Source organism: Erinaceus europaeus, chromosome 12 (assembly GCF_950295315.1).
Source record: "Erinaceus europaeus chromosome 12, mEriEur2.1, whole genome shotgun sequence".
NCBI classification, from domain to species: domain Eukaryota; kingdom Metazoa; phylum Chordata; class Mammalia; order Eulipotyphla; family Erinaceidae; genus Erinaceus; species Erinaceus europaeus.
Genome location: NC_080173.1, coordinates 11955242 through 11975584, shown reverse-complemented (window position 1 = coordinate 11975584; position 20343 = coordinate 11955242). Strand labels below are relative to the sequence as shown.

Here is a 20343-nt window from a genome sequence, read left to right as displayed (position 1 = left end):
TAAGAATCCAGTCGAAGCCTCTGTTCCCCACCTGCGGGGGGGGGGGGGGGTCACTTCACGGGTGGTGAAGCAGGTCTGCAGGTGTCTATCTTCTCTCTCCCTCTTTGTCTTCCCCTCTTCTCCCCATTTCTCTCTGTCCTGTCAAAGAATAAGAGCACCAAATTGGGCAAAATGGCCTCCAGGAGCAGTGGATTTGTAATGCAGGCACTGAGTTCCAGTAATAACCTTGGAGGCAAAAACAAAAAAGGAAGATAAGGAACAAGGAACGGGCTGGTGGGGAGATAGTGTAATGGTTCTGCAGAAGACTTTATGCCTAAGGCTCTGTACTCCTAGGTTCAACCCCCAGCACTACCATAAGCCAGAGCTCAGCAGTGCTCTGGTCTCTCTGTGTAGCTCTCTTTTATTAAAATGGAATAAAATATTTTAAAGGGGGGGGCAGGTGGTGATGCACCTGGTTGAGTGCACATTACAATGCACAAGGACCTGGGTTCAAGCCCCCACCCAGTCCCCACCTGTAGGAGAAAAGCTTCTTGAGAGGGGAAGCAGTGCTGCAGGTGTCTCTGTCTCTTCCCTTCTTTTGATTTCTGGCTGTCTCTATCCAATAAATAAAAGATAATTAAGTTTTAATTAAAAAAAGACTGGGCTGATAGGAATGAGAGGAGGCAGTACCAACATTGGGGGCCAGCCTGGTGCCTGGGGCAAAAGAACTTTATATTTGGAGAAATTTAGGAAGTCGGGAAGGAAAAGTGATAAGTTTATTTTTAGACTCATTCCTGCACCAAAGAGGCACTTGTTTTGCTCTACTTTTTTTTCTCCCCTTCCTCCAGGTTTATCACTGGCGCTCAGAGCCTACACCACATCGCCAGTTCTCCTAGTGGCCACTTTCTCATTCTCTCTTTTGTCGTTGTCGTCATCGTCATTTCCTCCTCCTCCTCCTCCTTCTTTCTTTTATTTATTTTTAATTTTTATATTTATTTATTTTCCCTTTTGTTGCCCTTGTTTTTCATTGTTGTTGTAGTTATTATTGTTATTGATGTCATCGTTGTTGGATAGGAGAGAGAGAAATGGAGAGAGGAGGGGGAGAGACAGACACCTGCAGACCTGCTTCACCGCCTGTGAAGGGGGACTCCCTTGCAGGTGGGGAGCCGGGGGCTCGAACCGGGATCCTTACATTGGTCCTTGCACTTTGCACCACATGCGCTTAACCTGCTGCGCCTACTGCCCGACTCCTGCTCTGCTTCTTTCTGATGTGTTGTGTTGGAACAGCATAGCCTCACAGGCAGGATACCAGTTAGGCGTTTTTTTCTATAGTCTGTCCAGGGCCTGACTTATTGTGTTCTTTCCCCCTTTCTTTCCCTTCCCTCTCCCCTCTCCCCTCACTCTCCCTCCTCTCTCCCTCCCCTCTCCCTTGGGAGCTTCCCTCAGTGTGACGGGGCCAGGCTTTACCTGGGTCCCACACGCGGCTAAGCAGCCCACTATCACGGTGAGCTATCTCGCCAGTCCTACTTGCTTTAGCATGGTGGGGGCTGAATTCAGACCTGAGTCACGTGCTTGACAGAGGAAGGGCACTATTTCCCTCTCTGTCACCCCCTTTCCTCTCGATTTCTGGCTCTCTCTATCCAGTAAATAAATAAAATTAAAAATAAAATAAAATAAAAAGAAGAAGAAGTAAGGCTTTCCACAGAGACCCAAAGATCACAGAGCAGAGAGCAGGAAGGCCCTGCAGTTTTGGAAACCTTGGTGTTACCCCTGCGCTAGGTGAAGGAGTGGGTGCAAGTCCTTGTGCGTCTGCTGGGGACGGTGGCACACTGGGAGATCAAGTCAGCCCAAATTATCCACAGAGGTTTCTTCAGTTCCCGTGGTGACAGGTCTGCTTTCTGAGCTGACTCGAGTCAGAAGTGGGGCCTGCCATTGCCGAAACAAGGACTGTTTGTGCCCGTGGAGGCAGAGAACTCCATACAGATTCTCGGTTTATCAAGGCGAAGGAAGGGGGATTCGAGACAAGTAGAAAGTGGGCGGGAGTATTCTTGGGAGCAGAAATGCTGCAGCAGTTAGAGCAGCCCCAGGAAGAGTGCGTTTTCTTCACGTTGCTTGCGTACCATGGGGGAGGAGAGGGATCAAACTCGGAACCTCATGCTTGACAGTTCACTGCTTTATCCACTGTGCCACCACTTCTCTTGTCAATCTTGATCTTACTCTAAGCACCAGGAGGCTCAGGATTTCTTTTCTGTTTATCTGTGATATAGAATAAGAGGCATTTGTGTCTGACTTGTTACCTGAAGTTTAAAAGCACGTTATCTTCACTTTAAAAACTTATTTATTTATTCCCTTTTGCTGTCCTTGTTGTAGTTATTATTGATGTTGTTGTTGGATAGGACAGAGAGAAATGTAGTGAGATGGGGAAGAGAAAGAGATGGGGAGAGAAAGACAGGCACCTGCAGACCTGCTTCACCGCCTGTGAAGCAACCCCCCTGCAGGTGGGCGGCCGGAGGCTCGAACCGGGATCCATAAGCCGGTCCTTGTGCTTTGCGCCACATGCACTTAACCTGCTGCGCTACTGCCCATCTCCCTCTCTTCACTTTTATACCTAGAAATTGTGAAGAATACCTTCCATGGAATCCTTGCTCTTAACAGATTCCTCTTTCTTTGTTCTGTCCCAAGATAAAGCCACCAATCCTTCCAATCGCCAGGAGGACTGGGAATACATAATTGGCTTCTGTGATCAGATTAACAAAGAACTTGAAGGGTGAGTTTCAAAGCTGTTGAGAGGATGCAAGAGACAGCTGACTGGAGAAGTCCAGAACTGTAGCCAAGAAAGGCTAGCCAGATGGCTGCAGTCAGGGCCAGTGCCCTGAAGTGGGTGTGGGTCTCCTTGTCTTCTAGGCCACAGATTGCTGTCCGACTGCTAGCCCATAAGATCCAGTCGCCGCAGGAATGGGAGTCTGTCCAGGCCCTGACGGTAGGTCCTCTGTGCTAGCTGTGGATCCTCACAAACCCACCAGGTTATCTAGAACATGCAAAGACCACTGTTCCCCATGTGTGCCCTTGTGCCAGGCACTAAGCTTCAAAGATGGCAAGTGTGGTTCCTGACAGCACTGTCACAGGTCTAATGGGAGAAGCAGGGAGACTTACGGAGCAAGGGCAGAGGCAGAGTCAATCCAGGGTGGGGCTCAGAGAAGCCTTCTTGAAGAGATGCTGACAGTGCTGTCTTGCCAGTTAAGACTTGGGCAACTGCAGAGATGTATGATGAGCATTAGTTAGCCTGCAAGTAAAAGCAGTGCTGGTTACTAGTGCTTCTCACTGGTGGGTAGACTGGAGAGTTTATTCTGATCTGGGCATTCGAGATAGGAGGGAAATGTAGATGCAGAAGTATGTGTGGTATGTGGCACCTACCGCCTCCCCCTGGCATAATGCAGCCAACTCAGGAACCCCTGATACTGGTCGGGTCCTGGAGAGGAGGGAGAGAGGGAAGAATCCTGGAAAGGGCATTTAGACACCTTGTGTGTGTTGTAGAACAAAGACTAAAAACTCTGGTTCTCAGACAGCTATGCCCTCAGGAGACATTTGTCAGTGGCCGGGACATACTTGGTTGTCACATCTGGTGGGTGGGGAGGCCATTGTTGCAGAAGATAATGCACAGGACAGGCTTCCACCATCAACAGCTCCAGATGCCAGGGCTGGCACGGCTGAAAGTCCTGCTTTACATAGAAGCCACAAGAGCACAGCATGTTGAGCTCCTTAGCATGAACTTGGACACCAGGGACTGTCAGTTTTCTGTGCCCCAGAAATGGGAGTAGGAGACGGGAAATACCACGTCTCTAAAATGAAGAAAACAGAATTTAAGCCTTATCTTTCATCTCTCCAAACTGCTGGTCAGCTTGTGGAAAGAGCCTATGTCAGAGAAACTCCATCTCTCTAAGACTCACTTGCCTCATCTGTAAAATATGATGGTGGAGGGCTGGGTAGACAGCATAATGGTCATGCAGAATGACTTCTATGCCTACGGCTCCAAGGTCCCAGGTTCAATTCCCCCACACCACTATAAAACAGAACTAAGCAGTGCTGTGGTTTCTCTCTGTATCTCTACTCTATTTCTTTCTCATTGAATACATAAAACACACACATATGCAGAATCTTGCAGGAAAGCCCCTTCCAGGACTGGTATTCACTGCCTTGGTTTCAGTGTTTCTCTTTTCTAAGACTTTATTTATTAATGAGAAAGATGGGAGAAAGAGAGAGAAAGGCATCACTCTGGTACATGTGCTACCGGGGATCGAACTCAGGACCTCATGCTTGAGAGTCCAATGCTTTATCCACTGTGCCACCTCCTGGACCATAAGTTTCAGTGTTTCTTACTTCAATCCTTATTGAGCAAACCCAGAAGAGGTCGCAGTTTGAGGGGCTTAAGATTTTGGTTACTCTGGTGTCTGGGGCAGTGCACACGACTTTTCCTTTCTTTGGTCACTAACTACAGAGGGGTCTAGCTGCATGCTTCTCCCTTTTGTGCAGGTGCTGGAGGCATGTATGAAGAATTGTGGGAGAAGATTTCATAATGAAGTGGGCAAGTTCCGTTTTTTGAATGAGTTAATCAAAGTCGTCTCTCCAAAGGTCAGTCAGTGGCTGTTTCCTGGACCTTAATGTCCTCTCCCATCTTACTGGTTCACTGTGCAAGCTGAAAGTCTACATGATCTGCCATAGAGAACAAGGCCCTGGAATTAGCAGGAAGATCATATAGGCCCTGACAGGCTTCCAGCCTAAATGTAACAGACAGTGGCCGTGGCCTTAGGCACCTAGCACACAGTGTAGACTTTTGCTTGATGTCTCTCAGCTGCTTATGCTGCTGTTGCTTGGACTCTGCTTAGCACTCAAAGCCGGGGGAATCATTTCCTAGCTAAAGACATTTTCACTGGCTCTGTTAAGATGAGCCACGGTTGTGTTTCTGGCAGATTGCTCATGAGAATGTAGTTGAGCTCCTGGCCTGCCTGACCACAGACCGTATCCTACACAGATACAGTGATGCCGCACGTAGTGACCTCCCTCCCCTCTCATAAACACAGCATCTGTGTTTGGGCATAGCCTTCAGGGCTGTGAAGAGAGCTTTCTCACCATCCCTGCAGTTACGAGGCTTTTCCACTTGTTTTTGCCTCTCAGTACCTGGGAGACAGGGTGTCTGAGAAAGTGAAGACTAAAGTTGTCGAGCTGCTCTATAGCTGGACGTTGGCCCTGCCAGAAGAGTCAAAGATAAAGGATGCCTACCACATGCTGAAGAGGCAGGGTATGTACCTCAGCTGGCCAAAGCCAGTAAGAGGACCGTGCAGCCCCAGCCCGCACCCTCTCTTGCCTGCCCCACCCTACTCCAGAGAAAACGAGGGTTTAGCTATGGTTTGGGTGGGATAAGGTATGTGCAGCCCTCTGGCCCTGCCAACTTTGGGGTTTATCTTGTGTTTAGCTCTGGCTTTTGGTGGTGCTGGGGAATGAACCTGGGACTTGGAGCATCAGGCTCATTTAGGGTCTTGACCAGAGGGCTATGCACCCCCTTTCTGTGTGGGAGGGACAGTGTGCGCTCAGCCTGAGCACTGTGGCCGTTATGTTCTCCTCCAGGCATTGTGCAGTCTGACCCACCGATCACTGTGGACAGGACACTCATCCCGTCTCCGCCACCACGTCCCAAAAACCCCGTTTTTGATGATGAGGAGAAATCCAAGGTAAAGTGCCTCCGGTTGTTCTTAGATGAGCAGCAGCGGGGTGAGAATGGTTTCGCTGAGTGATAACTTCTCTGCTACGCCGCTGTTCCAGCTTCTAGCCAAGTTACTGAAAAGCAAAAACCCAGATGACCTGCAAGAGGCCAACAAGCTCATCAAGTCCATGGTGAAGGAGGTGAGTAGACTGAACCATAGGCGCCGCCTCCTAGGACATAGTCCTTTTTCGCCCGAGAGGTTGGGGCGTGGTTAGTTTGGGAGTGGGAGAGGGTAGTTACTTAAAAGAAAGGCCTGGATGAGGCCTGCAGTTCACAGAAGTCAGACATAGGAGGGAAGCTCCTACTGGAACGGGCCTCCACTCAGATTCTGAGGTCTGGTCACATCTGGTATGATTGGGGGGGCAGTGGGATGGCAGTTTGCTGAGCTCTTTCTGCTTGGTTCCCTTTGCTGCAGGATGAGGCAAGGATCCAGAAGGTCACCAAGCGCCTGCACACCTTAGAAGAGGTTAACAACAATGTAAAATTACTCCATGAAATGCTGCTTCACTACAGCAAAGAGGATTCCTCAGAGGCTGATAAGGAGCTCATGAAGGTAGCCCAGTGCTAGGAGGCCTGGCTTCCCAGACTGGGAGCGGGGAGGACAGCAAACCTGCCATGAGACACCACTAAACGCGCACGTGGTGTTTCTCAGCATTCACACAGTAGTCAGGTCAAGGGCCGGCATCCCATGTTACACATGGGTGTAAGGGCAACCCCACCACTACTGAGTCCTGAGCACCACCAGTCTGGGAGGCAGAGAGGGAGTACTTTTCCTCACCCACACTGGATGTCTTGGATGATGCGGTGTGGTAGAGGATGGCAACCAGAAGCCTCGTGTCTCTACTTAAATTTTTTTTTTTTTATTGCCACCAGGGTTGTTACTGAGGCTTAGTGTCAGCACTATAAGTCCACTGCTCCCAACGGCCATTTATTCATATTTTCCCTTTTCTCTATTTCTTTTTTTTTTTTTTTTTTCCCCCTCCAGGGTTATTGCTGGGCTCGGTGCCTGCACCATGAATCCACCGCTCCTGGAGGCCATTTTTCCCCCTTTTGTTGCCCTTGTTGTTGTAGTCTCGTTGTGATATTATTATTGCCATTGTTGATGATGTTGGTTGTTGGATAGGACAGAGAGAAATGGAGAGAGGAGGGGAAGATGGGGGAGAGAAAGGTAGACACCTGCAGACCTGCTTCACCACCTGTGAAGGGACTCCCCTGCAGGTGGGGAGCCGGGTGCTCGAACTGGGATCCTTACGCTGGTCCTTGTGCTTTGCGCCACATGCGCTTAACCCACTGCACCACCGCCCGGCCCCCTATTATTTCTTGGTGAGGATCCTGCAGACCAGGTTCGCCGCTCATGAAGCGGGCCCCTCTGCAGGTGGGGAATAGGGGCTCAATTCCAGGTCCTTGAACATGGCAATATGAGTGCTTAGCCGGGTACTCCACTGCCCGGTGCTGACCCCCCCTCTTCCCGTCCCCCCTTAGTAACTGACAGGTGGCTTCCTGGGTCTGAATGCTGAACTAGGCACATCTGAGTCGCAGTTCTGAATTTCGTGTCTGGGTCTCTTCTAGGAGCTGTTTGATCGGTGTGAAAGCAAGAGGCGGACATTATTTAAACTAGCCGGCGAGACAGAAGACAACGACCGCAGTTTAGGTGAGCGCGAAGGGCTGCTCGCGACCAGAAGCTTGGGCATGTATGTGGCAGGGGTGAATGCTACTGCTGAGAGTGAGAGGTCCCTTTTCTTCTCTAGGGGACATCCTGCAGGCCAGTGACAGCCTCTCTAGGGTCATCAGCTCTTACAAAGCAGTTGTTGGAGGGCAGGTCAGCAACGGTGACATAACCAGTTCAACGCCGCCAGACTCTGAAGGTAACTGTTTCTGGCTTCCCATTCTGCACCCCACTGGCCCAGCACCAGCTAGCTCCCCACCCCAGTCCGTACAGGGCACAGCCTGACCGTCCTACAGGGCCTGCGGGGATCCTAGCCCCTTAGAAAGGGTCACCCAAGAACAAGAGACGAAGGCGTCTGTGTTGGAGGCTCTGCCTCCATTGAAACGGCCCCTACTCACTCCTGTCCCCTCCATTGGCTCTTTAGGAAACCACTCCGGTAACCAAGGCGCTCTCATCGACCTTGCTGGGCTGGATGCTCCAAACTGCCCGTCCCCAGCGCAGGGTCCTGCGCCTCCTTCCACGGGCATCCCTGTCCTCCCGCCACCCCCCCAGCCCTCAGGACCTGCACGCAGCCGCTCATCCAGTCAGGCCGAGGCCCCCTCGGGCCCCAGTAGCACCAGCCTCTCGCTGCTGGATGAGGAGCTGCTCTGCTTGGGTGTGTGCCAGTGGGGGCTCTTGAGGAGAGGCAGGCAGGAGTGGGAGGGACACTCCATCTGCCCTGGGGGCTCATCAAGGGTGGAGAGGTGCAGGCAGCTTTGGCTGCAGGGCAGTGGCCCTGGGCTAGCAAAGAACCTACATTTCCGAGTTGTGCCTTGCCTTGCTCCCTGGCTCCTTACCTTGTCTGGGTGGCTGGAGCTTCCCAGCCTCTCCGCCTCTGCTCATGGACTCATCTCTATTCTCAGGCCTCGCGGACTCAGCTCCCAAAGAGCCACCTGGAAACAGCCAGTGGCCCATGTGCCAGGTAGGGGGCTCAGGTGACATCACTGAAGCCCTGGCCAGCCTGACCTTTCCTGGTGTCTTCTGTCCTTTAGCTGTAGCCCCTACTGTCCTCATCCTGGGATGGGTACCACCTTGGGTGTGGCCAGGAACCTGGCCCTTTCCTCAGGCAGCTCCTACTCCAGCTTCCTGCCCCCAGAGGAAGGGGTGGGCAGTGAAGCTACAAAGCCTTCTACACCCTCTGCTCACTCACTCCTTCCGTTCCCGATAGAATGAACAGTTGGACCTGGACTTCTTCAGCTCCACATCTGGGACTGCCAGTTGCAACCCCGCAGATGGGCCTCTCCTCCTGCCCTCAGCACCGTCCTCAGGCATTTCCCAAGCTCCACTGCCAACACCCATCCCAGTGCCAGCCAGTGTTCCTATCCCCACTGCAGGGTCTTTGTTTCCTACGGGACTGACCCCAGCTCCCACCCCAAAGGCTGAGCCCATAGCTCCTGGCTACCATGGTCCAGCCGTGGGTGATGGCACCCTACACCAGCTGGACGCTCTAGATCAGCTTCTGGAAGAGGCCAAAGCGTAAGAGTGAGAGGAGGCAGGGGTTAGGTTGGGTCGGGTCTGTGCAGAATCAGAGGCAGCTTCATGGTATTGGAAATAGTCCCTTTTGGGACTATTCTGTCCGGCTCAGAGTTAGGGGGTAGGGTGGGGGCTAAGAGCCAGCTCTTGTTTGGAGAAGGGGGTTGGCTGCCTCATGAAAGGTTGGCCCAATAGCTCTGCCTGATCTGATTTACCTCTTGTCCTTCTGCCCCCAGGACCTCAGGCTTGGTGAAACCTGTCTCTTCTAGCTTCTTCCCTGTGGCCACTTCAGTGAGGCCTCTCCTCCCCTTCTCCACAGGGACTGGCAGCCCTCTCTTCCAGCACCAGGGTAGCCCTGTGAAGGAGCCTGAGCTCTCCCTGGCCAGTGTCCATGTCCCCCTGGAATCTATCAAGCCTAGTAAGTGTTAGAGGCTTGGGTGAGATGGGAGGGCAAACGCAGACCCTCCTGGCCAGACTCCTATAGTGTCAAACACGTGTCTTTTGTTGTTGTTGCTGCTGCTGTTTTAACACCAGAGCACTCACTGCTCAGCTCTCACTTAGAGGGGTGCAGGCACTGAACCTAGGACTTAAGAACCTCAGGCATGAGTCTCTTTGTATAACCATTATGCTATGTACACCCACCCCAGACACACAACTTTTGTTACTCCCAGATGAAGAAAGATACATAGCACCTCCTATGTGGTGCCAGGGTTCAGACTTGGGCCACATACACACACCCTACCTGGAGAGCTCCCTCTAGCCCTGGGAAATTCTGACGGTGTCTTACCAGACACTTCAGGAGCCTCACTGCCACAGGGTGATCCTGTTTGCCCTACTTAACTGCAATGGGGGCCACCTTCTTACAGGCAGTGCCCTTCCTGTGACAGCCTATGACAAAAATGGCTTCCGCATCCTCTTCCACTTCGCCAAGGAGTGTCCACCAGGACGGCCTGACGTGCTGGTGGTGGTAGTGTCCATGCTGAATACAGCTCCCTTACCTGTCAAGAGCATCGTGCTGCAGGCTGCAGTTCCCAAGGTATCCTCGCTTTGTCTCAGAAGCAGAAACTCTATTTGGGACCCAGCATGTTAGGGGTTTACAGAAGCAGCGTTTGTGTATACGCCCACTGTGACCTCTGGGCTCCCATCTCGGGTAGCCACCACTTCTCTTCAAAGGAATTTCTCTCTCTTTAGTCAATGAAAGTGAAGTTGCAGCCACCGTCTGGGACAGAACTCTCTCCGTTTAGCCCCATCCAGCCACCTGCAGCCATTACCCAGGTTATGCTATTGGCAAATCCACTGAAGGTGAGCAGGAATTGGCACTTCCTAGGCCTCGGGGAGGGTATGGGGAGGAGAGAGCCCAGCCTTAGCACTGAGAAGCCCCCCAAGAGTAGAGGGTATCCTATGTGCTGCTCTCTTTCTGCAGGAGAAGGCAAGGCTTCGGTACAGGCTGACCTTTGCCCTGGGGGAGCAGCTGAGCACAGAGGTCGGTGAGGTGGATCAGTTCCCTCCTGTGGAGCGATGGGGGAACCTATGACCCTAGGGGATACTGTCACCTTCACTTGGAAGCCCAGGCAGGTTGCCACAGGACAGAAGCCTCGGGGGCCCAGTCATTCTCCATGTCCTGACTGCAGTGCTTACAGCTTTGATGTGGAACAGGGGCCCTGGCCATTTCCAGGAGCCAAACTGCTGCTGTGATAATCTATCTCCTTTGACCCCCTCCTCCCCCAGAAAGGACCTGATTTTATCTACCTGTGTGACTTGACAGCTACATGCTGGTGGATGGGGCGTGGCTCTGGATTCATACTGTAGTTTTGGGAACTCAAGACAAACGGGATTGTCGCTGCTCTAAAGGTCCTCAGCCCGTCACTACTGTGTCCCTCTTGCTGGGAGGCTCTTAGCTCTGGAAAACTAGGCAAAACCCAGTGTGCGGACAGGTCCAGGCACAGAGAGGAGCTGGTGTCCAGCTAGCTCTCCAACCCAGCCTCCCACGAGCAACATCTTTGCAATGGTCATTGGATGGTCAGCGGTGTGCTTGTCCCTGGCAGCTACAGACTGTGTCCTATGGACATCTCAGTGGGATGTGAAACTGGGCCTATCGGAAAGCACTTAGCCTCATGGCAACTAAAGGAGGGATAGGAACAGACAGAAGAACCAGTGTTTCCCCTTTTTCTAGAAGCAGGGACTCTGGGAACTTTCTTCCAGATGTGTGCCTACCACTATGGGAATAGGCCATCCTACTCACTACCTCTTGCTTGGCATGAAATAAACTGCTGTCCTGTCCTTCAAGTCTCGGAAGGAAAGGAAGAAACCCAACACCTCTGTGTCCCCCCCCCCCCCCACCAGATGGCCTGTGGCTGGGAAGAGGAAGCCTCAGGGTCAGGCACATTGCACCAGACTGTGACCTTACTTGCCCCAGAGCTGATCAGTGCTGTCGGCGAGATGTTGGGTCTGGAGGTAGTGAGATTAGGGGCCACGCTTGATCGAGTCACCAGACCCTATTGCTTTGACAGTGTTCATCCCCAGTAAGTAGCTGGCTCCATCTGCTGGAGCCACAGGATCTCTGGGGAAATTCCTTAGTAGCTGACTCTGTACCAAGAGATCATCTCACCATCCATGCCCTTATCTTTAGCCAGCAGGTTTCTCTGCTTCATCAGGACAACTCAAAAATAAGGAATAACTCCAAGGATGATCCAGAGACTGGCTGGGGCAGCCCTAGGAAGTCTAGGATTACTGGGTGGATATATATATACCTTTATAGTAAACTCCAGATACTAAAATTGAGTGTTAATCATCACTATGATGGTCACTACTTTGTGACAAACACAGCTGTACAGGATATACCAACTCTGCTGCCCTTGTTGTGCTGCATGTTAAATAAAACCATTCTTGCCCTACTTGGAATATTTTGAATACAGACCATTCATCCCAATGGGGAAAGGTGCTACCTGCAGATTCAGTTGTTAGAGGTGGGTATGCTGGCATCAGTCTGAGGTTTTCTTTTTTCTGGCTCCAGGGTTATTGCTGGGGCTCAGTGCCTGCACTAAGAACCCACTGCTTCTGGAGGCCACTTTTTCACCCCTTTTTGTTGCCTTTGTTGTAGCCTTGTTGTGGTCATTATGTTGTTGTCGTTCATTGTTGGACAGGCGAGAAGAGGGGAAGATAGAGGGGGAGAGAAAGATAGACACCTGCGGACCCACTTCACCCGTGAAGCAACACTCCTGCAGGTGGGAGCCAGAGGCTCAATCAGGATCCTTATGCCGGTCATTGCGCTCCGTGCCACGTGCGGTCTGAGGTTTTCTCTTTATTCCTTCCCTCAAAAGTTTGTTTCTTTTACATGTGAGACCTGAGCACCTCTCAACTCTGGCACATGGTAATGCCAGAGACTGAATTAACCAGGCTACATTTTAAAACTGAACAGCTTGGCTTCTCCATGACTCAAAGTTTGCTTTGCGTAACAAATGTATTGCAGTGGGGGAGGTGCACAGCGGTAGACTGCTCGACTCACCAGCGTGTGGTTCTGTCCTTGGCACTGCATATGCCGGTGATGCTCTGGTTCTCTGTTTTAATCTAGTTAAGTTATTGGAGCCAGGCAGCAGTATACACATGAGCATACATGAGAAGCAAAAGGGATGTAGCAATAATAACTGCAATAAAAACAAGGGCAACAAAAAGGAAATTGGGGGGGGGGGCGAGACCTGTAGCTCTTCATCGCCACTCATGAAGCATCATCCCTTTTGCTGGTGGGAACCAAGGGCTTGAAGCTGAGTCCTTGTATTGTGAGCACTTAACCAAGTGCAAAAAAGAAAACCTAGCTTCTAGAGATTGACTATGTCCACCTCAGCGGAGGATGATTCTGAAATGAAGCCAAACTTAAGAATCTTAAGTAAACCAATGAAGACTCTTGTCCCAAATTGCTAATTATAGGCAGGGGTTCAACGCTTAACATTCATAACTTTGATATTAACCTCAACATCACAATGGAGATAGGTAAGGCCTAGCTGGGTTCTGAGAAATTGCAAAAGAAAACATTTATTCTTTCTTTAAAAAAGTATATACATCGCCAAACAACAGTACCATCTTGAAGCAGCTCTCAGCTGGCCTCAGGAACCTTCCAATGAGCCTTCTTTTATAATTGCCCGAGCAAGATTGCGTGCCAGAGCAAGTCTCAGCATTTCCACTTTGGTGGCCTCTATGTCATCATCCTGAAAACAAGAGGGACAGCAGGAAGTGTTTCTTTCCTCTTCAAAGTTTTCAAAGCCTTTATCTTAAAAAAAAAAAAAAAAAAAAAAAAAAAGTGGAGCACACTATCCACGTGAACTATTTTTCAGGCCCAGGCTTTATCTAATTTATAGGCATCTGGAAGTTATTTAACATTCAATAGGAGTTTCCACCAAAGTTTTGTTTTTTTGTTTTTTTTTTAAATTGCCACCACTTACTGGACTTAGCACCTGCACAACAAATCCACTGCTCCTGGTGGCCGGAAGAGAGGGAGAGAAAAAGACCGACACCTATAGCACTGCTCCACCGCTTGTGAAGCTTCCCTCACATTCCTGTGGGTGGGGAACCAAGGGGTTAAACCCAGCCCCTTTTGCAAGGTAATTATGTGCTAAAGCAGATGCACCACTGCCTGTCCACCCCCGGCAAAGTTTTCAATTGGAGTAACCAGCAGGAAAGAACAGATCAGAACACTAGAATCATCCCCACTGTGGCATGAATGACAAGCCCGAAAAGCAAAACTGGCCTGGAGTTGCTGGGTATCAGGTTCTCCACACAGTGGCCTTCCGGAAGTCAAGTCCTCCAGACACCTCATCAGCTCGTAAGTCTGCTCAGCTGAAAAAATCACCTAGGAGAGAGAGGCTGCTTCATTCAGCTGCTCTCCATCAAGGCTTGCACTGACTTGGGTCCAAGTTCAGAGACAGCCTTCGAGGAGTGTGCATTTTATATACAGCCAGAGAATGAAGAGCACAGATTGTCTCAGCAGTTCTTGTCAGTAACGCAAAATGACTATTAACAGTGCTTCCTTTCAAGTTAAGTGGATTCTCTTGTGGGCACTGGATTTCCAGAGTACGCCCTAGAAGGTAACAGGTCTATGCAAATTATCTGCAGCAGCACTCAATGAAGCACTGTTACGACAGGGGGTGTGTGTGTGGGGGTGGAATCAATATAGACTCAGTCTACCTGTTTCTGTTCCAGAAGGGGCAGGGCATCTGTTAGTAGTGTCATCCAGAAAGACCGTGGGGCAATCTGAGAAGTCATCAGTGACAGCAGAAGAAAAGAAGCATCAACAAAACGCTTCTCCCCGTATAATCGGTGGAATTCACGGTACTTTCCTATTGAGAAAATAACACTAATTCACTTCTGACGCTAAAGAGACCCCAGATTGGCCACTCTAAGAGTTGACGTCCAGAGTTCACCTAGTGATCAGACTAGAAGATTCAAAACATGCTTTGTAACATCTGTGCTCAACCAGGTGTGCCACCAACTGGCCCCTCAAAGCTATGATAGTGTAAGCATGGGTCATAAATTTAATAAAATGCCAGTCTGTTCTTCATTCTCTTCCCTACATTATCAATATAGGCAAAGAGCCTTTCACATAATAGAATGCTAACTAAAAAGCATAAATGACAGAAAACCACCAGTAGTTACTAAAGCTGAAGGTAAAGTTTACAAGGAATGAGATATTTAAATAAGCCTGCAGCATCGCTCAAAAAAAACTGCTAAATCAGACAAAAAAACGTAGAGTAGAAAACACTAGATTAAGTGTGCATAGTATGAAGTGCAAGAAACTGCATAAGGATCCCAGTGCAAGAGAGTGTGTGTCTGTCTCTCCACATTCCCCGGCTCCCCATCTGCAGGGAAGCTGCTTCACAAGTGGTAAGCAGGTCTGCACAGGTCTCTCTCTCCCCTTCTCTATCTCCGCCTCTCAATTTCTCTTGTCTTATCCAATAAAAAAGAGGAAAAAATGGCCTCTGGTGCCACACCAAGCCCCAGTAATAACCCATAGGCAAATAAATTAGTAAATAAAATTGTGGCCATAAAAAAAAAAAAAATGGGGAGTTGGGCGGTAGCAAATCGGGTTAAGCACACGTGGCGGCAAAGTGTTAATGGACTGGCAGAAGGATCCTGGTTTGAGCCCCCAGCTCCCCACCTGCAGGACAGTCACTTCACAGGCCGCGAAGCAGGTCTGCAGGTGTCTATCTTTCTCTTCCCCCAGTCTTCCCCATCTCTCTCCATTTCTCTCTGTTCTATCCAACAACTATGACATCAGTAACAATAATGACTACAATAATAAAACAAGGGCAACAAAAGGGAATTAATGAATTAAAAAAAAAATTTAAATGATGGGTGGAAGTACATAGTATAATGGTTATGAAAAACCATTATAAATGCTTGAGGCTCCAAAGTCCAGATTCATGCCCCTAAACCACCATAAATCAGAGCTGAGCAGTGCTCTGGTAAAAAAATAAAATAGGGGCTGGGCAGTGGCAGAGCAGATTTAGTGCACATGGTGCAAAGCGCAAGGACCAGCATAAGGATCCTGGTTCGAGCCCCCGGCTCCCCACCTGCAGGCAGTAAAGCAGGTCTGCAGGTATCTTTCTACCACCACCACCACCACCACCCCCCATCATCCCCTCCTCTCGATTTCTCCCTGTCCTATCCAACAACAGCAGCAATGACAACGATAACATTAACAACAAGGGCAACAAAATCTGAAAAAAGGCCTCTAGGAGCAGTGGATTCATAGCATAGACACCTAGCCCCAGCAATAACCCTGGAGGCAAAAAATAAATTTAAGTAAATATAACTAATAGAGTGACAAACTAAAGATGTCAAATGTAAATAATAGATACAGGTACAATGTGTAGAGAGTTCTTTGTACCCGACTCTACTTTTGGAACTTTTTCTTGTAAGTTAGTAACAATCTAGCACAGTTTTTGTTTTTTGCTTATTTAACTAGAGCACTACTCAGCTGGCTTATGGTGGTCCTGGGAATAGAACCTGGGAACTTTGGTGCCTCATGATGAAAGTCTTATTGCATAAACATCCATCCACCTACGCCACCAGCCCTACCTACACCCAGAGTTTTTTTGTTGTAGTTATTATTATTGTTGTCGTCTTTGGATAGGACAGAGAGAAATGGAGAGAGGAGGGGAAGACAGAAGGGGAGAGAAAGATAGACATCTGCAGACCTGCTTCACAGCTTGTGAAGCGACTTCTTTGCAGGTGGGGAGCCAGGATCTTTGTGCCGGTCCCTGCGCTTTGCACCATGTGCCCTTAACCTGCTGCGCTACCACCCAACTCCCTTTCACAGAGTTCTGTGTTCTGGACTGGGATTAATGCGAAAGAAACTATTGGGAAAGTATGCAAATGGGCCTCCCACGGCCACAACCAGCTGCTTACATTCCACGCGTGGAGCCTAGAAACTCACCCAGGAATGTCAGTCGGTCACTGAGCATCATGGCTGGTCCCAGGTTGTCAATGAGATCCAAGTCAGAAAAGCAGCCATGCTCACAGTAATCCCTGAGGAACCTGCAAGAAGAAGGCCCAGAGGAGGTGAGAACAGCGGTCCCAGGGCTGCTCCCTCAGTTTGCCAACCATCCAGTCGGCCCTATGGAAGCCTGCAGCGCTGAACCCACCTGTCAGACACCAGCGTGGCGAAGGCAGCATCTTTGGCTCTGATGCTCCAAGAGAGTGCTGAGCCCAGGCGATTGTTTCGGACAGCTTTCATGGCTAAGATCTTACAGACGCTTCGAACTTTTCAGGGAAAAAGACATAACGTGATCCTTTTACTCCATTCCCCAGCCCAGCTAGTCTTCATCGTCTCTCAGAGAACTCTGAAGTTGGGGTTCGTGTATGTGTGACATTTTATTATGAGAAAATGAAAGGGTCAGAACTACTCAGCTCTGGAATAAGCTGGTGCCAGGGATTTAACTGCAACCCTGGGGCCTCAGGCATATGAGATGGCGCTCTTAACAGACTGAGCTCCCTCTCCATTCCAAACTCTGGAGTTTACCCACCATCTCTTGCTTCTGTTAGTGAATACTGAGTGAGGTTTGCTTTCTGAGGAGGCAAGAAAACTTGTACTGTTCCCTGCAAATAAGCTCCAGCATTCTATTTTCAGAACTGAAAATCCTATTATCCACAGATTAATGTGCAAACGCCTCAGGGAAGAATGACAAGGCAGGTTTCTGTCACTCAATAGGGGAAGAACAAGAGAAGCTGGTCAGCACTGTAGCTCTTCCTGACTTGACTCTGCTTCAGCCATAGCAACAGCAGCCTGGCTGGACAGGTGAACATGCCTGCCCTCAACCCTGACCTCTTAGATTAAGTATAAGGCGGTGTAGCAGCCCAAGCCAGAGTGTGGGACTTAGAGGCATCAAGTACCCAGTTCAATCCCCAGCATCACACATGCCAGAATAATAGCATAGTGTTGTCCTCTCTCTCCTGACGATAAGAAATCTTTTTTAAAAGGGAGGACAAGGGTACATAGCATAATGGTTATACAGAGACTTTCATGCCTGAGGCTCCAAAGTCCCAGGTTTAATCTCCTGCATCACCATAACCAGAGCTGAGTAGTGCTCTAGTTAAAAGTAAATATTTTTTAAAGAGGGAGAAGGAAGTGTAGGTCAAGAATTTTTGGGCAGAGAGTCGGGTGGTAGCGCAGTGGGTTAAGCACAGGCGGTGCAAAGTGCAAGGACCGGCATAAGGATCCCGGTTTGAGCCCCCGGCTCCCCACCTGCAGGGGAGTCGCTTCACAGGCGGTGAAGCAGGTCTGCAGGTGTCTGTCTTTCTCTCCCCCTCTCTCCATTTCTGTCTGTCCTATCCGACAACAAAGACATCAATAACAACAATAACTACAGCAAAAAAGCAAGGGCAACAAAAGAGAATAAATAAAATATTTAAAAAAAAAATTGGGGGCAGAGGGTAGATAGCATAATGGTTATGCAAAGTGACTCTCATGCCTGAAGCTCCAAAGCTCCAGGTTCAATCCCCTGCACTACCATAAGCCTGAGCTGAACAGTGCTCTGATAAAAAAAAAAAAAAAAAAAAAGAACAAGTTTAAGTATTTCTTGATCCCAATGATTCCTAGTTTTACTGTCCCTCCAAAAATAACTTTTCTAACTTGCTTTTAAACTATTTTAGGGGCTGGGCAGCGGCACACCTAGCTGAGTGCACGTTACCATGGAGTGCACCTGGTCCCCACCGGCAAGGGGTAAGATTCACAAGCAGTTAAGCAGTGCGGCAGGTCTCTCTTCTCTATCTTCCCTACACCTCTCAATTCCTCTGTCCTGTCAAATAAAAGGAAAATAAATACTGTATTTCTCTCTTTTTTTAACCAGAGCACTGTTCAGCTCTGGCTTATGGTGGGTGGTGCAGAGGACTGAACTTGGGACTTCGGAGTCTCAGGCATGAGTATCTCTTTGCGTAACCATTATGCTATCTATTACCACTTACATCTTTTTATGACAGAGAAAAATGGAGGTAGGGAAAAGAAAGGTGACTGTAGCACTGCTCCGAGTGCTCATGAAGCCTCCTCCCTGCAAGTGGGGACCAAGGGCTTGAAGTCGGACTTAATGCCCGGCCCAACTTGCTTTCCCTACTGGCATCTCCACCTGTCTCTACATTCTGGCTGGCAGGTGTGAGCACAGAGACTGTGCTGGGAGCAGGCCAACTCACCTTGCTCAGTCATCTGCCGCTGCTCACAAATCCGCAACACCTTGAGAGCCTTCCACTCGGTGCTTAGAGGGATCCGCTCAATGTGTAGCTCCAAGGAAACTCGGCCCAATTCTGGACAGTAGTCAAAGTAATCCACCCCCAGTTGCCACAGGCTAAAAATGTTCAAAGAGAACAGGCTTGAGGGCCTGGAACCTGGGGGTTCCATGACTGGCACCTCATGTTCCTCCTGCTCAGGTCCCCTTTTAACTTTCAGGGAAGCAGGTAACAGGAAATACAAGCCAAGCCCCACAGCACCCTAAGTCATGGGGGCCACCCTACCTGTGATGAGCAAACAGTCCCGAGGCATATTCCAGCAGGAGGAACTCTCTCATATTTGATCCAAAACTGGAAGAAAACATAACGTGAGACCAGGAGTGATCTCCACTGAGGGTCACTCTCCCAACATTCACTTCAGCCCACCTAAGGGCCTGCGTAGTAACTAGGGAGGAGAGACAACGTGACCAAACACACTTACTAGAGGTTATGAGACTGAAGGAGTTTGCAGTGATCCAGCAGGTCTGTCAGATGGGCCACAAACCACCAGTTGCTTAGGGCGATGCTGCAGGTTGACACCAAGGCAAGAAGGAACATCAGAGTGAGAATCCATGAGGGGCCGGGCAGTGGTGCAGCTGGTCAAGCACACACAGTACTATGTGCAAAGACCCATGCTAGAAACCAGGTTTGAGCCCCCACTCCCCAACTGCAACGGGGATGCTTTACAAGTGAAGTAGCTTTGCAGGTGTGTCTATCTTTCTCTCTCCTCCCCTCTCAATTTCTCTCTGTCCTGCCAAATAAAAAGAAGAAAAAATTGCCGCTAGGAGAGGTGGATTTGTAGCGCTGGCAGCAAAGCCAGCAGTAACCCTGATGGGGGGAAATAATACAGGGGGGCTGGACGGTAGCACAGTGGGTTAAGCGCACATGGCGCAAAGCACAAGGACCAGCATTAAGGATCCGGGTTCTATCCTCCAGCTCTCCACCTACAGAGGGGTCGCTTCACCAGCGGTGAAGCAGGTCTGCAGGTGTCTCTCCCCCCATCTTGCTGTCCTCTCTCGATTTCTCTGTCCTATCCAGCAACGACAGCAAAAATAACAACAATAACAAGGGTGACAAAAGGGAGAAATAGCCTCCAGGAACAGTGGATTCGTAGTGTAGGTACTGAGCCCCAGCAATAACCCTGGAGGCAAAAGAAATAGGAAAAAAACCAAAAACCACAGTGCACATGGGTTGGGTATCAGCAGGAACCCCGTGCGTTCTTTACTCTAAAAGGATGGGGAGGATGCCACATTGCCCCTGGAAAAGCTTTAAGTTGATGGTTACGACAAAATAGCCAATGAGGTGGCCATGGAGGACCCCCAGCGGACAGTCAAGTAATTCCTGAGGAGAAAGAGCACAGAGCCTGCAGAGCTGAAGTGTTATCCTTAAGCGGACAGAGCAGTTTCCATGGCAGCAACCACTGAAGGTGTAAAAACACAGATACCAATTGTGACCGAACTTGCACAGAGTGCTGAACAAGTGGACTAAGGTCTCCCTAAAGATGGGCCAAGTCAGGAGCCAGGCAGTGGCACACCTGGCTAAGCGCTCATGTTACAGTGCCCAAGGACCCAGGTTCAAGCCCCTGGTCCCACCTGTAGGGGGAAAACTTCACGAGTGGTGAAGCAGGGCTGCAGGTGTCTCTCTCTCTTTCCCTCTGTGTCTCCTCCCCTATCAATTT

The 20343-nt window shown here is 49.7% G+C and overlaps 2 protein-coding genes and 1 long non-coding RNA gene across 9 annotated transcripts in view; 2 read left to right on the top strand and 1 right to left on the bottom strand.

Annotated features, from left to right (window-relative positions):
- Positions 1–20343, top strand: part of GGA3 (golgi associated, gamma adaptin ear containing, ARF binding protein 3) — a 27211-nt gene extending 6868 nt beyond the window's left edge. Inside the window, exons 2-17 of one of the 4 annotated variants that reach the window (XM_060202732.1) lie at positions 2662–2746; positions 2884–2959; positions 4510–4608; positions 5152–5275; positions 5602–5705; positions 5797–5877; positions 6153–6290; positions 7307–7388; positions 7486–7602; positions 7828–8058; positions 8306–8364; positions 8611–8918; positions 9152–9333; positions 9782–9951; positions 10107–10217; positions 19899–20343. In XM_060202732.1, coding sequence (XP_060058715.1) covers positions 2662–2746; positions 2884–2959; positions 4510–4608; positions 5152–5275; positions 5602–5705; positions 5797–5877; positions 6153–6290; positions 7307–7388; positions 7486–7602; positions 7828–8058; positions 8306–8364; positions 8611–8918; positions 9152–9333; positions 9782–9951; positions 10107–10217; positions 19899–19937 — 2006 coding nt within the window. In that variant the 3' untranslated portion in view covers positions 19938–20343. Of the gene's footprint in view, positions 1–2661; positions 2747–2883; positions 2960–4509; positions 4609–5151; positions 5276–5601; positions 5706–5796; positions 5878–6152; positions 6291–7306; positions 7389–7485; positions 7603–7827; positions 8059–8305; positions 8365–8610; positions 8919–9151; positions 9334–9781; positions 9952–10106; positions 10218–10338; positions 11817–19898 lie in introns of those variants that run through there. The other 3 variants (XM_016189121.2, XR_009552927.1, XM_060202733.1) reach the window with 3 other exon arrangements.
- LOC132541840 (uncharacterized) lies at positions 12064–12953 on the top strand. The gene is made up of 2 exons (XR_009552928.1): positions 12064–12655; positions 12697–12953. It is a non-coding gene; the product is annotated as an uncharacterized LOC132541840 (long non-coding RNA).
- The window catches only part of NUP85 (nucleoporin 85), a 29377-nt gene continuing 21948 nt past the window's right edge, over positions 12915–20343 (bottom strand). For 3 of the 4 annotated variants that reach the window (XM_060202734.1, XM_007524781.2, XM_007524788.2), the window contains 8 exons: positions 19108–19191; positions 18912–18977; positions 18594–18745; positions 16553–16670; positions 16345–16445; positions 14094–14245; positions 13657–13758; positions 12915–13117 (listed from right to left, as the gene is read on the bottom strand). In XM_060202734.1, coding sequence (XP_060058717.1) covers positions 13016–13117; positions 13657–13758; positions 14094–14245; positions 16345–16445; positions 16553–16670; positions 18594–18745; positions 18912–18977; positions 19108–19191 — 877 coding nt within the window. In that variant the 3' untranslated portion in view covers positions 12915–13015. Of the gene's footprint in view, positions 13118–13656; positions 13759–13794; positions 13987–14093; positions 14246–16344; positions 16446–16552; positions 16671–18593; positions 18746–18911; positions 18978–19107; positions 19192–20343 lie in introns of those variants that run through there. The other variant, XM_016189116.2, reaches the window with a different exon arrangement.